The 17931-nt window shown below is 39.6% G+C and overlaps 1 protein-coding gene across 1 annotated transcript in view; it reads left to right on the plus strand.

Annotated features, from left to right (window-relative positions):
• The window catches only part of CR1 (complement C3b/C4b receptor 1 (Knops blood group)), a gene marked incomplete at its 5' end in the record, with an annotated part of 68930 nt that overhangs the window by 38855 nt on the left and 12144 nt on the right, over window positions 1–17931 (plus strand). The window contains 4 exons of the mRNA XM_081257640.1: window positions 565–741; window positions 11878–12063; window positions 13901–13924; window positions 14699–14774. Coding sequence (XP_081113766.1) covers window positions 565–741; window positions 11878–12063; window positions 13901–13924; window positions 14699–14774 — 463 coding nt within the window. The remainder of the gene's footprint in view (window positions 1–564; window positions 742–11877; window positions 12064–13900; window positions 13925–14698; window positions 14775–17931) is intronic.

The raw sequence follows: 17931 nt of genomic DNA on the forward strand, positions 1-17931 counted from the left end.
TGATGTTGTAGAAATAATTAAGGAAACTCTGATATAGGAATTCATCCTACTTTTGTTATTTCTGAGTTCTGCTCCAGCCTGTGACCGTATTTTGTTGACCCTTCATCTCACCTTTAGCCAAGGGAACTCACGATGCCCTGGAGAAGTGGAGTGTAAGGTTGTGCTCTTGACCTCTGTAGCTCATTCCTTTTACATATTAGTCTGGCTTTAAACGACAGTACCAGACAATCAGGTGCACTTGTGGCTGTGATTATCCACACGAGCTCCGTCCTCCAGTGAGGACAGAATGCACTGAATTGGTAGTTTGTGTATCCTAGCGGTATTCCCACCTGATGCAGTTTACAAGTAGAGATTACAGATGGTCCTGTTTAAAGGCTGAGAAGTCTGGCTTTAGACAATTGGTTTTCCCACTGATAAGCAAACATTTAGTGCGTTGGGACCTGCCTGCCTTGGGTTTTCTTGTGATTCTAATAGACAGATATATTATTAGATGTGTTGGAGTGTTCATACTTCTAAGTTGAACTGAATGTCTTTTCTTGTGTTTTGGTGGGAATTTGTTCTTAGCTTGTCCACATCCACCCAAGATCCACAATGGCCACCACATTGCAGGACATGCCTCTCCATATCTTCCTGGGATGACAGTCAACTACACCTGTGACCCAGGCTACAAGTTGGTGGGAAAGGCCTTCATTTTCTGTACACACCAGGGAACCTGGAGCCTGTTTGATCTTTATTGCAAAGGTATTTGGTATTCTTGCCTGATTTTTATGAAATACTGATGCATGAGGCTAATAAGGCTGAGAGATCACTTCTGAGGGGATCATAAAATGAGTATCAATAGAGTTGGAGAAAAGCAGAAGAAAAGAGAGGAAGCGAGGGCTTCCCTGGTGGCGCAGTGGATGAGAGTCCGCCTGCCGATGCAGGGGACGCGGGTTCGTGCCCCGGTCTGGGAGGATCCCGCGTGCCACAGAGGGGCTGGGCCCGTGAGCCATGGCCGCTGAGCCTGCGCATCCAGAGCCTGTGCTCCGCAGCGGGAGAGGCCGCGGCAGTGAGAGGCCCGCGTACCGCAAAAAAAAAAAAAAAAAAAAAAAGATAGGAAACGAGGCTGTCCAAGCACCCTCAACTCTACCAAATAAGTAGGAAGAACTTATGGAATTTCCAGTAGTACAATAGACATCAAACAGCAATTTTAAATGCTTTATGGGCTTTTAACTAATAAAATATTTCAGCTCTAAAGGACCCGAGAGAATCACAGGTGGTCCTCACAAAAACCCTTAGGAGATTAATAGGACACTTAGAAGCACACTTTGTTGTGTGGAATATTGAACCTGAAGCATGGTTAAAAGCAATTAATTCCTAGAATTACTGGGTACGAAGCCTCATTACAATCTCCAGGGCTAAAGGTGAGGTGTTTATTTCCTCTCTTCCCTGGAGCAAGTCTGTTTATAAAAATGACATCTGACTTTAAAATCTTTGTTGGCAATATTCTAAAAAGCTACAAAATGTGGAAATAAAAATAATATTCTGTGACTAGGCATGATACTGAGGTCTTTACGAAGGTTATTGGTGTTAGTCTCCAAAACAATCTGATGAAGTGGGATTATTATTTCCGTGATCTTACAGAGGAGGAAATTGAAGTTGAGAGAGATCCAGTAACTAGTCCATGATCCTCAGCTCAGCAGTGGTGGCACTAGGATTGGACCCCTGCTCAGCCCCTGCTTTTGAACACTGCACTGAACACTGTCTCCTTTTTTTAATGGATTCACACTTTACTATATCTGATAATTACAAAAAGAACCTTAAACACTCATTTTAAAGTTTTAAATTCAAGCGTTTACAAATACACAGAATTAACACCAATTAGGATTTGAGGCAAGTTACCATAGGAAACATACCGCAGAGATTGTTTGCACCACTTACTAATTCATCTTCAAACTTAATTAAATAAAACCCAAGATTTGCCAGAACCTATCCAAATCTGTAACAGAAAGATACAAATTACAGCTTGGTTAGACAAGCCATAACAACTTTAGCTATAAAATGTATTCTCTCAATGTTTCATAATGCATTACAGTGGTGAATTTTTAATTAGTTAAAAACTTTTTTCAAATGATGACTTTCTAAAACACTTGAGGTAATAAAATTATGTAGTTTTCAGCAATAAAGATTGTGGTAAATTACAGACACTGAAGAAAGTTGTAAGGCAAGAATCGAAATTCTGGTGTACATTCTGCTTTCAGAACACTGTCTCCTTTCAAATGTAGTTCTTTTGATTTTGCAAAACTGTAAGTTAAGTGATTTTGCTTTGTTTGTTTCTTTTCTATTCTTGCTTTTTAGAAATACTAGACTAAGGTCAGGGATGAGGCAGGAGAGATTTCAGACATGCATGTGTTTCTAATGTTGAGGAGCAGTTAGTCCTATGGCTGCTGTGGTTATAGGATCTTAGGGCTCTCCCCAACCTAAATCCTTGTCCTCCTAGCCCTCTGATTTAAGAGATAGAGAAAATTAGGCCCACCACAGAGACGCTCCTGTGTTTATTTGCAAGAATGGACTGCACAAAATCAGAGTCCCCATGGCTCTGCAGAAACTGGAAAGCTTGCCCCTCCTTGCTTTAGTTACATAAAGAAATATGAAGATTCAGGGAATAGTTCAAAGATGAATTATAAAAATTAAGACTGTGATAGTTCTTCTCCTGAAAATAAAAGGGTAATATTCCATTCTCTTGACAGCTGCTTTCTTCTCATGTAAATAAAATTCATTTTGTCTTAATAACGGTCCTCTTTAAACACGCTTTTTAGCAGTCATTCTCTGTCTTTATCATTAGCAAAATCAGCCAGGGAACTTTCTAAAAATATGGAGTCTTTTCTTTGAAAATTGAAATATAATTGATGTGCCATGTTATGTTACTTTCACATGTACTACATTGACATTTGCATACTTTATTCAATGACCATCAAAATAAATCTAGTAATCATCTGTCTGCATACAAATTTATTACAATATTATTGACCATATTCCTTCTGCTGTGTATTATATCCCTGTGGCTTATTTATTTTATAACTGGAAATTTGTATCTCTTAATTCCCTTTACCTTTCCCACCCACCCTCTAGAAACCACCCATTTGTTCTCTGTATCTATGAGTCTGTTATTTTGTTTTGTTTGTTTGTTCTATTTTTTTAGATACCCCATATAAGTGGTATCATATGATATTTGTCTTTCTCTGTATGGCTTATTTCACTTACCATAATACCCTCTAGATCCATCTGTGTTGTCACAAATGGCAAGATTTCATTTTTTTATGGCTGAGGAATATTCCATTGTGTGTGTGTGTGTGTGTGTGTATATATATATATACATATTTATATACACATCTCATCTTCTTTGGATAAGGAATTCATACATTGATGGACACTTAGGTTGCTTCCATATCTCGGCTATCGTAAATAATGCTGCAATGAACATGGGTATGCATATATCTTTTCAAATTAGCGTTTTTGGTTTCTTAGGGTAAATACCCAGAAATAAAATTTGTAGATCACATGACAGTTGTATTTTTAATTTTTTGAGGAACCTCCATACTGTTTTCCATAGTGATTTCACCAACTTACATTTCCACCAACTGTGTACAAGTTCCCTTTTCCCCACATCCTCGCCAACACTTGTTACTTGTTGTCTTTTTGACGATGGCCATTCTGACAAGTATGCATTGGTATCTCAATATGGTTTTGATTTACAGCTCCCTGATGATTAGTGATGTTGAGCATCTTTTCATGTGTCTTTTGGCCATCTGTATGTCAGGTCCTCAGACCTTTTTTTTTTTTTTTTTTTTTTTTTGCGGTACGCGGGCCTCTCACTGCTGCGGCCTCTCTCATCCCGGAGCACAGACTCCAGACACACAGGCCCAGCAGCCATGGCTTACTGGGCCCAGCCGCTCCTCGGCATGTGGGAACCTCCCAGACCAGGGCACAAACCCGTGTCCCCTGCATCGGCAGGCAGACTCTCTACCACTGCGCCACCAGGGAAGCCCCTCAGACCATTTTTTTTTTTTTTTTTTTGTGGTATGCGGACCTCTCACTGCTGTGGCCCCTCCCGTTGTGGAGCACAGGCTCCGGACATGCAGCCTCAGCGGCCATGGCTCACGGGCCCAGCCGCTCCGTGGCATGTGGGATCTTCCCGGACCGGGGCACGAACCCGTGTCCCCCGCATCGGCAGGCGGACTCTCAACCACTGCGCCACCAGGGAAGCCCCTCAGACCATTTTTTAATTGGGTTATTTGGGGATTTTTATGTTGATTTGTGTGAGTTTTTTGTATATTTTAGATACTGACCCCCTTATCAGATATATCATTTGCAAATATCTTCTCCAATTCAGTAGGCTGCCTTTTCATTTTGTTGATAGTTTCGTTTGCTTTGCAAAAGCTTTTCAGTTTGTTGTAGTCCCATTTGTTTATTTTTGCTTTTGTTTCCCTTGCCTGAGAAGACATATCCAAAAGAATGTTGCTAAGACTGATGTCAAAAAGTGTACTGCTAGGCTTCCTCATCTTAGAGGAAATGCTTTCAACTTTTCACCATTGAGTATGATGTGAGCTGTGAGCTTGTCATATATGGTCTTTGTTATGTTGCAGTATATTCCCTCTATACCCACTTTGTTCAGCGTTTTTATCATAAATGGATGTCACATTTTGTCAAAATCCTCTTCATCTATTGGATGATCATATGATATTTACTCTTTAATTTGTTAACATGGTGTGCCACTTTGATTGATTTGCAGATTGAACCATCCTTGCATCCCCGGGATAAATCCCATTTGATAATGGTAAATTATCCTTCTATTGCATTGTTGAATGCAGTCTGCTAATATTTTGTTGTGGATTTTGCACCTATTTGTGTGGACATATTGTCTTTTAATTTCCTTGTGGTATCTTTGTGTGGTTTTGGTATCAGGGTGATGCTGACCTTGTAAAATGCATTTAAAAGTGTTCCTTCCTCTTCTATTTTTTGAAATAGTTTGAGAAGGATAGGTGTTAAGTCTTTAAATGTTTTGTAGCATTCTCCTGTGAAGCAGTCTGATCCTGGACTTTTGTTTGTTGGGAATATTTTGACTACTCATTCAATTTCATTACTAGTAATCATTCTGTGCCTAGTTTCTATTTCTTCCTGATTCAATCTTGGGAGATTGTACATTTCTAGAACTTTATTTCTTCTAGGTTGTCCGTTTTATTGGTGTCTGTTTGTTGCTGTGATCTCTTATGATTCTTTGTATTTCTATGTTGTTGGTTTTAACTACTCCTCTTCCATTTCTAATTATAGTTATTTGGGCCCTTCTCATTTTTTTTTTTTCTGGATGGGTCTGGCAAAAGGCTTATCAATTTTGTCTATCTTTTCAAAGAACCAACTCTTAGTTTCATTAATCCTTTATATATTTTTAAATGTCTATTTCATCTATTTCTGCTTTGACCTTTATTATGTCTTTTTTTGTACTGACTTTGGGGTTTGTTTCTTTTTCTTTTTCTAGTTCCTTTAGGTATTAGCTTGTTTGTTGGAGATTTTTCTGGTTTCCTGAGGTAGGCATGTATTGCTTTAAATTTCCATCTTGGAACTGCTTCTGCAGTTCTTTAGATAGTTCTAGATATATATCATAGATTTTGGATCATTGTGTTTCCATTTTCATTTGTCTCCAGGTATTTTTTGATTTCCTCAGTGACCCATTCATTGTTTGGTAGCATATTGTTTAGCTTCCACGTGTCTGTGGTTTTTGCAGGGTTTTTTCATATGGTTGATTTCTCATCTCATAGTATTGTGGTCTGAAAACATGCTTGATATGACTTCAGTCTTCTTAAATTTATTGAGACTTTTTTGTGACCTACAGTGTGTGATGTATCCTGGAGAATGTTCCATGTGTACCTGAAAAGAATGTGTATTCTGCCGCTTTTGGATTAAATGCTCTGTATATATCTATTAATTGCATATGACCTAATGTGTAATTTAAGGCCAGTGTTTCATTATTGATTTTTTGTCTGAATAATCTGTCCATTGATATAAGTAGGATGCTAAAATTCCCCCCCATTATTGTATTATTGTCAATTTCTCTTTTTATATTTGTTAATATTTGCTTTATATATTTAGGTGCTCCTCTTTGTGGTACGTGTGTGTATATATATATACACAATTGTTATATCTTCTTGTTGGATTGATGCCTTTACCATTGTGTAATGTCCTTATTTGTCTCTTGTTACAGTCTTTGTTTTAAAGTCTATATTGTCTGATATAAGTATTGCCACCCAGCTTTCTTTTCGTTTCCATTAGCATGGAGTATGTTTTTCCATCCCCTCGCTTTTGGTCTGTGTGTGTCCTTACATCTGAAGTTAGTCTCCTATAGGCAGCATCTATCTATCTATCTATCTATCTAACTATCTATCTATCTATCATCTATCTATCATCTATCTATCTACCTATCTATCTAATCTGTCTATCTACAGCCACTCTGTGTCTTTTCTTTTCCCATGTATTTTGCAACTGACAGTTTGTACCTCTTAATCTCCCTCACCTATTTCTTTCCTCACCCCATTTCCCTCCCCTCTGGCAACCACCTGTTTCTTCTTTGTATCTATAACTCTGTTTCTGTTTTTTTTATGTCTGTTCATTTGTTGTTGTTGTTTTTTTAGATTCCACAATAAGTGAAATCATGTAGTACTTGCCTTTCTCTCTCTGACATGTCATTTAGCATAGTACCTCAAGGTCCATCCATGTTGTTGCAGATGGTAAGATATCATTCTTTTTATTCCTCAGTAATATTCCACTGTGTATGTATACCACATCTTCTTTTTCCATTCATTTATTGATGGGTATTTAGGTTGCTTCCATATCTTGGCTTTTGTGAATAATGCTGCAATGAACATAGGGGTGCATATATCTTTTCTAATTAGTGTTTTCATTTTCTTCAGATGAATGCACAGGACTGGAATTGCTGTCATGCGGTAGTTCTAGCTTTAATTTTTTAAAATTAATTAATTTATTTAATTTTGGTTTCATTGGGTCTTCGTTGCTGCATGCAGGCTTTCTCTAGTTGTGGAGACCGGGAGCTACTCTTTGTTGTGGTGTGCGTGCTTCTCATGGCAGTGGCTTTCTTGTTGTGGAGCATGGGCTCTAGGCATGTGGGCTTCAGTAATTGTGGCACGCAGGCTCAGTAGTTGTGGCTCGTGGACTCTAGAGTGCAGGCTCAGTTGTTGTGGCACACTGGCTTAGTTGCTCTGCAGCATGTGGGATCTTCCCACACCAGGGCTCAAACCCACGTGCCCTGCATTGGCAGGCAGATTCTTAACCACTGCACCACCAAGGAAGTCCCTAGTTTTAATTTTTTGAGAAATCTTCATACTGTTTTCCACAGTGGGTACAATTTACATTCCCAACAACAGTGCATGAGAGTTCCTTTTTCTCCACATCCTTGCTAACACTTGTTATTTGTTTCTTTTGATATTAGCCATGCTGACAGGTGTTAGGAGATATCTCTCTATGGCTTTGATTCTCATTTCTCTGATGATTAATGATGCTGAGCATCTTCTCACATGCCTGCTGGCCATCTGTATGTATTCTTTGGAAAAATGTCTATTCAGATCCTCTGCCCGTTTTTTAATCGCATTGTTTGTTTTTTTAATGTTGAGTTGTATGAGTTCTTTGTATTTTTCAGCCTTTCTTTGTCTTTTGATTGGAGCATTTAGTCCATTTACATTTAAGATAATTATTCATAGATATGGACCTATTGCCATTTTGTTAATTTTGGGGGATTGTTTTGTTGCGTAGTTCTTCTTTTCCTCTCCTCTTTTGCAATTTGATGACTTTCTTTAGCATTATGTCTGGATTCCTTTCTCTCTTTTTTTGTGTGTATCTATTATAGGTTTGGGTTTGTGGTCACCATGAGGTTCATATATAACAGCTATCTATCTATCTATCTATCTATCTATCTCTCATCTATGATTATATATAGATGTATATATGATTAATTGATGATCTCTTAAGTTTGAATGTATTCTAACAACCCTGCATTTTTACTCCCCCCCACAATGTTGAATATTTTTGATATCATATTTTACATCTTTTTGTTTTGTGTATCCCTTAACTACTTATTTTGTATATAGATGATTTCCCTACTTTTGTCTTTTAACCTTCCTGCTAGCTTTATAAATAGTTGATCTACTATTTTGCCTTTACCAGTGAGATATTTTCTTTCATAATTTTCACATTTCTAATTGTGGCCTTTTCTTTTCCACTTAAAGAAGTTCCTTTAACGTTTCTTGTAAAGCCAGTTTAGTGGTGCTGAACTCTTTCCGTTTTTATTTGTCTGTAAAACTCTCCTTCAAATATGAGTGGTAACTTTGCCAGGTGGAGTATTCTTGTTTGTAGATTTTCCCCTTTTATCATTTGATTATACTGTGCCACTCCCTTCTTGCCTGCAAAGTTTCTGTTAAAGAGTCAGCTGATATTCTTATGGAGGTTCCCTTGTACATAACTAGTTGCTTTTCTCTCACTGTTTTTAATGTTCCCTCTTAATGGTTCACTTTTTGCCATTTTAATAGTATGTGTTTTGGTGTAAATCTCTTTGGGTTCATCTTGTTTGTGATTCTCTGTACTTTCTTACTTGGGTGTCTGTTTCCTTCCCCAGGTTAAGGAAGTTTTCCACTATTATTTCTTCAAATAAGTTCTCTGACCCTTGGTCTCTGTCTTCTCCTTCTGGGACCCCCATCATGTGAATGTTAGTATGCTTGATATTGTTCCAGAGGTTTCTTAAACTATCCCCATTTAAAAAAACTTATTTCTCTTTTCTGTTCAGCTTAAGAGATTTCCATAACTTTGTCTTTCAGATCACTGATCTATTCCTCTGCATCATCTAATCTACTGTTGATTCCTTCTAGTGTATTTTTTATTTCAGTTATTGTATTCTTCAGCTTTGTTTGGTTCTTCTTTATATTTTCTATTCCTTTGTTAAACTTCTCACTGTGCTCATCCATTCTTCCCCTGAGTTCAGTGAGTATCTTTATGACCATTACCTTGAACTCTTTTTCATGTAGATTTCTTATCTCCACTTCAGTTATTTCTTTTATGGAAATTTTGTCTTGTTCAATCATTTGGAACATACACCTCTGTTTCCTCATTTTGTCCAATATTCAGTGTTTATATCTGTGTGTTAAGTTGGTCCATTATGTTTCCTGATCTTGAAGAAGTGCCCATGGTAGGAAACATCCTGTGGTTCCAGCAGCATGCTCCCCTCTGGTCATGAAAGCTATATGTTCTATGGGTGCTCCCTATGTGCGATGCTTGTGCCCTTCCTTTGTAGTGGTACCAACTACTGTGGGCACACTGTTATGTGGGGCTGACAACTAGCCAAGTTGGCTGCTAGGCCATGCTTTGTACAGTAGCTGTGGGCCCACTGGAGGGCTGGGTAAGCTTCCTTCATGTTTGGCTGCACAACCAGTGGGATGTGGGGCCGATGCTGGCCCACTAAAGGGTAAGACTGTGTCCCTGTGTGGCTGTCTGCATAGCCTGGTGGTAGTGGTGGGCTCAGCATTGGTGCTGGCCCACTGGTATGAGTGGCTGGGTCCCCATGGGGCTGTCTACATGACCCTGGGGGCTCAAGGCTCATGCAAGCCCACCGTAGGTCGGGGCCAGGTCCCTATGTGGCTGTCTGCGTGGCCCAGAGGGACTCAGGGCAGGTGCTCTCCTGCTGGTGGGTGGGGCCAGGTCCCCACATGGCTGTGTACATGTCTGGGTTGGGTTGGGCTGGTACAGGCCCACTGGTGGTGGTAAGCCTCCAGCACTAATAGGCTAGAGGGAGGATTTCCAAATGGCGTTTGCTAGCACTGGTGTTATCTCGGTAGAATGAGCTCCCCAGAGTGGCTGCTAACAGTGTCTAAGGGGAATCCCAGTTGCCTGCTGCCTCTCTGGGAGGCTCTTCAAGATCAGCAAGTAGGGCTTCCCTGGTGGCGCAGTGGTTGAGAATCTGCCTGCTAATGCAGGGGGACACAGGTTCGAGCCCTGGTCTGGGAGGATCCCACATGCCATGGAGCAACTAGGCCCGTGAGCCACAACTACTGAGCCTGCGCGTCTGGAGCCTGTGCTCTGCAACAAGAGAGGCCGCGATAGTGAGAGGCCCGCACACCGTGATGAAGAGTGGCCCCCACTTGCCACAACTAGAGAAAGCCCTCACACAGAAATGAAGACCCAACACAGCAAAAATAAATTAATAAACTCCTACCCCCAACATCAAAAAAAAAAAAAAAAAGATCAGCAAGTAGGTCGGACTGAAGCTCTTTTCAAACTACTGCCTCTGTGCTGGGACTCGGAGCATATGAGACTTTGCACGTGCCCTATAAGGGTGACATTTTTGTTTCCTATAATCCTCTGGCACTCCCGAACATAAGCCCCACTGGGTTTCAAAGCTAGGTGTTGTGGGGGCTCATCTCCCTGGAGCAGGACCCCTGGCTGGGGAGCCCAATGAAGTGCTCAGACTCCTCACTCCTCGGAGAGGACCTTTATGATTGTGATATTCGTCCCATTTGTGGGTCACCAACCAAGGCTGTGGGTCTTGACTATACCATGTCTCTGCCTCTCCTACTCATCTCATTATGGTTCCTTCTTTATCTCTTTAGTTATGGAAATTTTTTTCTGCTAGTATTCAGGTCATTTTCATAGGTACTTGCTCTGTAAGTAGTTGTAATTTTGGTGTGTCCATGGGAGGAGGTGAGTTTAGGGTCTTCCTATGCTACCATCTTGGACACCTTTCCCTAAAAAGACAGATTCTTAAATTCCATTCCCAAGAACTCTGACATGTTGAGGCAGAGTCCAGAGGTCTATTTTTAACAAACCCATCAAAATATTTTGATGTAGCAGGACCACAGACCATATTTTGAGAAATGCCACTTTACCCTGTTGGTTCTTATTTTAAAAAGAGAACTTAGGCTAATTTTGAGACCATTACAACTGAAAAGCAGGCTTTGCTTGGAAGGTATCAGTGGCAAGGCAGAGAAAGAAAGCAAAACAAAGGATGGGCTTGTTGGCCTAAAACAAATAGACTGCCAGTTATTTCTCCAGCAAAAATGGTCTTGCTTGGGATCAGAAGAGAATTGTGGTTTGGGGTCTGCAGACGTGGTGAGCCACATGCAAATCCCCGCATAGCAAAGGAAGGAGAACTCTTTTAACAGAAGGGAAAAGGAAGTTGTAAGGGCTCTAGCAAACAAAGATTCCATGGCTTTTCCTTGCTGATTTGCTGCCAGGAAAGAAGAGGAGTCTTTCTTCTTGCTGTTGAGCTCTGCTGTCATCACTATGTGTGAAAGCTCCCCCTTCTGGTCTCCAGACTCTATTTAATTATTTAATTTAAGGTTTCTATTTATTAATTTTTACAAGATAAATGAGATAAAATTAAGTAGAAAATTAATGCCTTAAATTCAGAATCATAATTTATTAATTTCTTTGTTCTGTGTATAGAAATGATCCAGAAATATGCATTTATTCAAGAGACAAACTACCTGTATTAGTTGTATACCTAAAGAGAGTTTAAATGATATTCCTGTTTTCTTATGGTGTGGCCCAAGTGGTTCCAAGGCTGGAACATGGTTATCCTAATTCCTAACCTTTCCACAACTTTCCTGTTGAAGAGTTAACAATAATTTAAAGTATGATAATTTAAAATAGTTATAAGCAATACATTTATATTCCCTTGCTTTACATAAAAAGGGAAGTCAGAGAATTTTAAATAATAAGATGTTGTAGGAGAGGTATCAATAATTTTTGATGGAAGACATGACTCATCTTTGCTAAAAGCCAAGTTTCAACTAACAATTAACGATAAAATATCAATTTCTTTTTTTATTTTTCTAATTTCAGAAGTAAAATGTAGCCTCCCACAGATTATGAATGGAATTCAGAAGGAACTAAAAATAAGAAAAGTATATCACTCTGGAGATAATGTAACTTTGGAGTGTGAAGATGGGTATACTCTGGAAGGCAGTCCCTGGAGTCAGTGCCAGGAAGATGACCTGTGGGACCCTCCTCTGGCCATATGTACCTCTCGTAAGTGCAAGTGCAAGGAATGTAGGTCCTTCCCAGCCATGGTTGTTCATTCATTCATCTGTACTGACACTGAATGTGGTGGTGTGCCATATGGTGTGCATTAGCTAAGAGCTAAGGAGTGCACTAAGAGTCCTTAATTCTTCCCCAAAAGCCCTTAGCAATGAGAATAAGGCAAACCTTGCTCCTCACACTTCTTAACCCATCCATCTCTCCTCAGGGACTCCTCTGAACCTTTTTTGCCCATTATCACTCTATTGCTGCATACAGTGCACAGTAATAATTTGATTACATCCTATGGGTCTTAAAATTCAGTAGCAGATTAGTGGTAGAGCAGGCCTTCAAGAATGTTTTCAGCATGAGTCGGGGATCACCTTCCAACTTGCAGAGACTAGCTGGCCGGTCTCCCACACTGGCGTAGACTACAGGATTTTAACCTGGTACATTGGATAGAGTGATTTAGGAATCATGTGTCATTGAGATCTGTAGAAGGGTAGCCTTCTGCTGGCAACTAGAGGGTGATGTAAAATAGAAAATCCTATACCTTAAACTTGTACACATCAAGTAACAGATGGGCAAAATGAATAATGAATAACCTTCCTTAATCTAAATTAGTCTTAGCCTTCTCTTCTCCCCCATTCTTATCACTCTTACTTAAAATATGTGGTTGAATACCAAGATTGTTCAAGATACAATTTTTTTACAGTTAATGCCTTAAATGCATTAACAAAGCTCACTCACAAATAATATTTCTAAATTATAAACTTGATACTCCCTTAATATCAAATTATATTCATTTCTTTGGCAAAAAGATCATTGCCTATCTGAATGCCTTTTGAGTATTCAACGATGTGGCTGTGAGAGACAGAAAATTCACATAATTTGGGGGGACTGACCTGCCAGATATTAAAATAGAAAGTAACAATACATAAATCATTTTATATCACTGAAAATAGACTTATCTTTATTAAAAATGGAATAAAGTAGATATTAATAAAATAGAGCTAGTATAAATAGAAATTAAAGTATCTTACAGAAAACAATCTAATAACGGAGACATAATCAATCCAAGGGGAAGAAAAAGATGATCAAATAGTACACGTAGCACTGAAAAAATTTGGAACCTTTCTTTTTATCTTACAATAAATGCCAGATGTAATAAATAGTTAAAAGTTTTAAAAGTCAACATAGGAAAGCAAAAGTAGAAAAGGAAAAAAAAAGAAGATAAAACAGCTAGAAAAAGAAAAACAACTTTTGGAAATTTTTGATATGATAGAGAAAATTATAAAAGGTAAACAAATTTGACTTAGAACTTATGAACTTTGAAAAGTAAATAAGAAAGCAGTAGACAAATGAGAAATATGTTAAAAATATAATGAAGTGTTAATAGTGTTATACACGTAGCAGTAGTGGTGGTTGTGGTAATAATAAAGGTTGTAAAAGTTAACATATGTTGAGCACTTAATTCAACTGTTCAAAGATTAGATAGATATTCTATAACTATGTAAAAACGTAGATGCATGAGAAAATGTACTAGATAAAATATTTCAGGATAGTAGGATTATGGATGATATTTTTCTTTTGTTCTGTTTTATAAACTTTCTGCTCTAATTATACTACTTTTATGACAAAATAGTAATTTTAAAAGAAAAAAACAGACTTTGCTGAGTACACAAAATAATATGAGATTGTGTGAGTAAAACCAATGGCTTTTTATATTAGAAAAAAATTAAGAATCTGTACAGAAAAAAATCAGGATGAATTATAACTGGCTGAGAGCTCCTGCTTGATCATGTTGTGTGCCAGACTGATGTTTTTTGTGGCTTTTGCTTCCTTTTAGGCACGAGTGATGATCTCATAGTTGGTAAGTTTTATGAAGGGTCTGCTGAGGAAACATCCTTAACAGTAGGTATCCACTGATAATAAGTGAAATGTAAAACAAGAGATCAAAATATCCTAGACTGCAATTTTAATTAAAAAGAAAAGAATAATGAATTCAGGCCATAGTGTAGCAAAACTGGTATCCTTATATGCATATAGAGTGAGTGTCCTTTATCAAAGTTTCTTTACTATCTTTGAACCATTATAAAAAAAGAACCATTCTTCGTATTTTAATGTGTCTGGAGAAAGCAACGTGCTCTTTAGTTTATAACCTGGGAATAGTCTTCAGGATGGTAGTCATGCCCATTTGCATAAATTGAAAGCCACAAAGACCAATTTTCTAAGCCCATTTCTGTGATCTGCCTATGTGAGAGGAATAGTTTTGTGGTAGAATTTCTAAGACAGTAGAGTCTGCTGCATAGAGTAACTCGTGCCTTGCACCTCACACAAGAGATGTGTGCAGGGTCATGGCGAGCTGAGCAGAGGAGCTCCAGTGCTTGTTCTCACCCACTTATTGAAATGCTGCTGTTGGACAAAGGTCACAAACTGCTCTCTCACTGCTCATTTATAACCCTGTGGTAATAAGACTAATATGCTAGATTAAACCAGGAACGGGGGGAAATCTTAAAGATAAGCCTGTGGGGGGTGTTTTTTAAAAACAGAATTTATACTTACTTTTTAAAAACTCATTAAGACACAGTTTGAAACCTACAGGTTATATTTTCCATGCATTTAATTACCATGTTTTACTGCCTAGGCATGTCCTTTGGTATGGTCCTCTTGATTTTATCCGTCATTGTTTCCTGTTTGATAATTCTAAAGTGCAAAAACGGGTAAGTACAGCCATATTCTCCTAGAATATGTTTATAACTCTATTTGCTGCTTCTTGGAAGCCAAAGAGATGTAAAAGATGTTGACCTAAAACAGACTGCCAGTTATTTCTCCAGCAAAAATGGGTTTATTTGGGATCCGCAGGGAATAGCAGTTTGAAGTCTGCAACAATGGTGAGTCATATGCAAGTCCCTGCATGGCAAGGGAAGGAGAGTGCTTTTCTTGGGAGGAAAAGGAAGTTGGGAGGGCTGTAGTAAACAAAGAGTCCATGGGTTTTCATTGGCTGCGCCCTTGCCAGGAAAGAAGAGGAGTCTTTCTTCTTCCTGCTGGTCTCTGTTGTCTTCCTAGGGCAGGAGAACTCCCCCTTCTGGTCCCTCAACTCTATTTCTTTGAGGGTTTTGGGGATTAATTTTTTACAAAGAAAACCTCAAAAAAGAAATACTACATAAACAGAGGTGATAATTCTTATAAAGAAGGCTGATGACACATATTAGGCATAAAGAAGGATTCACACTATTAAAAACAACAAAATTCAGCTGGGTAAATTTGAAGATCTAATTGGCTTTTTTAAAAGATTCATGGGGGCTTCCCTGGTGGCACAGTGGTTGAGAGTCCACCTGCCGATGCAGGGGACACGGGTTCGTGCCCCGGACCAGGAAGATCCCATATGCCGCGGAGCGGCTGGGCCTGTGAGCCATGGCCGCTGAGCCTGCACGTCCGGAGCCTGTGCTCCACAACGGGAGAGGCCGCAACAGTGAGAGGCCCGCGTACCGCAAAAAAAAAAAAAACATTCATGGATTGCTCAGGGTATATGCCCAGTAGTGGGATTGCTGGGTCATATGGTAGTTCTATTTGTAGTTTTTTAAGGAACCTCCATACTGTAATTCAAAAAGAGTCATGTACCAAAATGTTCATTGCAGCCCTATTTACAATAGCCCGGAGATGGAAACAACCTAAGTGTCCATCATCGGATGAATGGATAAAGAAGATGTGGCACATATATACAATGGAATATTACTCAGCCATAAAAAGAAACGAAATCGAGCTATTTGTAATGAGGTGGATAGACCTAGAGTCTGTCATACAGAGTGAAGTAAGTCAGAAAGAGAAAGGCAAATACCATATGCTAACACATATATATGGAATTTAAGGGAAAAAAATGTCTTGAAGAACCTAGGGGTAAAACAGGAATAAAGACACAGACCTACTTGAGAATGGACTTGAGGATATGGGGAGGGGGAAGGGTAAGCTGTGACAAAGCAAGAGAGAGGCATGGACATATATACACTACCAAACGTAAGGTAGATAGCTAGTGGAAAGCAACCGCATAGCACAGGGAGATCAGATCGGTGCTTTGTGACCACCTGGAGGGGTGGGATAGGGAGGGTGAGAGGGAGGGAGACGAAGAGGGAAGGGATATGGGAACAGATGTATATGTATAACTGATTCACTTTGTTATAAAGCAGAAACTAACACATCATTGTGAAGCAATTATACTCCAAAAAAGTTGTAAAAAAAAAAAAAAGAACAACAACAAAAAGATTCATGGATTGGGCAGCATCCCATTTAGCAACTAGAAGGATGCACAGAGGAGTGGTACAAATGGAAGGTTTTCATAGGAAGAAGGGTGGGGCAAAGGAGCTATTAGGGGAAAAAGGGATTATTTTTAAATCAGGACATCTTCTTTGGGGGCAGGGCAGAGGTGTTAGACAGCAAGGATTTATGAAATTGATTGCCTCTTCTTCCTCTGGGAGGTAGAGAGGACCTACATAACAGATTACCTTATTGATGCTGACCAGAAATTTTCAGACTGGTTGATTAAGATTAATTTCTGCAGAAGGTCAAAACTGCAATTAAGTCTTGGGATCAAATGATTCCATTTTGTGTCTGTTACTTTCTTTAAAGAAATATATATGATAATAAGAACACTTTCTTTGAAAGCATAGAATTTATGAAGGACTCAAATTTTGCAAAAGAGAAAATAGAAGGAATTTTTACAAGGGTGCTGATGAGAATGTTGGTATCCTTGTTTTGATAAAACATTTCAGACTCCGACCTCTATACACTGACCCTATCAGGGCACTAGAAGTTAGAAAGTGTGTCCCACTGGCACACATACCCAGGCTGCCAGTGTGGAAGAATTAAGGTTTTGCATGGGTATTTTTAAAAAATAATAATCTTGGAGATTGGTTCAAGATGGCAGAGTAGAACGACATGCTCTCACTCCCTCTTTTGAGAACAACGGAATCAAAACTAACTGCTGAACAATCATCAACTGGAAGACACTGGAACTCACCAAAAAAGATACCCCACATGCAAAGACAAAGGAGAAGCAACAATGAGATGGTAGGAGGGGTGCAACCACAATAAAATCATATCCCACCCAGTCACACTGGGTGGGTGGCTCACAAACTGGAGAACACTTATTCCACAGAAGTCCAGCCACTGCAGTGAAGATTCTGAGCCCCACGTCAGGCTTCTGAACCTGGGGGTCTGGCAATGGGAGGAGGAATTCCTAGAGAATCAGACTTTGAAGGCCAGCAGGATTTGATTGCAGCATTTTGACAGGACAGGGGGAAACAGAGACTCCACTCTTGGACGGCACACACAAAGTAGTGTGTACATTGGGACCCAGGGGAAGGAGCAGTGACCCCATAGGAGACTGAACCAGATCTACCTGCTAGTGTTGGAGGGTCTCCTGCAGAGGCGGGGGATGGCTGTGCTTCACCGTGAGGACAAAGACACTGGGAGCAGAAGTTCTGGGAAGTATTCCTTGGTGTGAGCCCTCCCGGAGTCCACCATTAGCTCCACCAAAGAGCCCAGCTAAGCTCCAGTGTTGGGTCCCCTCAGGCCAAAAAACCAACAGGGAGGGAACCCAGCCCCACCCATCAGCAGACAAGCAGATTAAAGTTTTACTGAGCTCTGCCCACCACAGCAAGAGCCAGCTCTGCCCACCACCAGTCCCTCCCATCAGGAAACTGACACAAGCCTCTTAGATAGCCTCATCCACCAGAGGGCAGACAGCAGAAGCAAGAAGAACTACAGTCCTGCAGCATGTGGAACAAAAACCACATTCACAAAAATAGACAAGATGAAAAGGCAGAGGGCTATGTACCAGATGAAGGAACAAGATAAAACCCCAGGAAAACAACTAAATGA

This window comes from Mesoplodon bidens (assembly GCF_964165515.1).
Source record: "Mesoplodon bidens genome assembly, chromosome: 2".
Lineage (NCBI taxonomy): Eukaryota > Metazoa > Chordata > Mammalia > Artiodactyla > Ziphiidae > Mesoplodon > Mesoplodon bidens.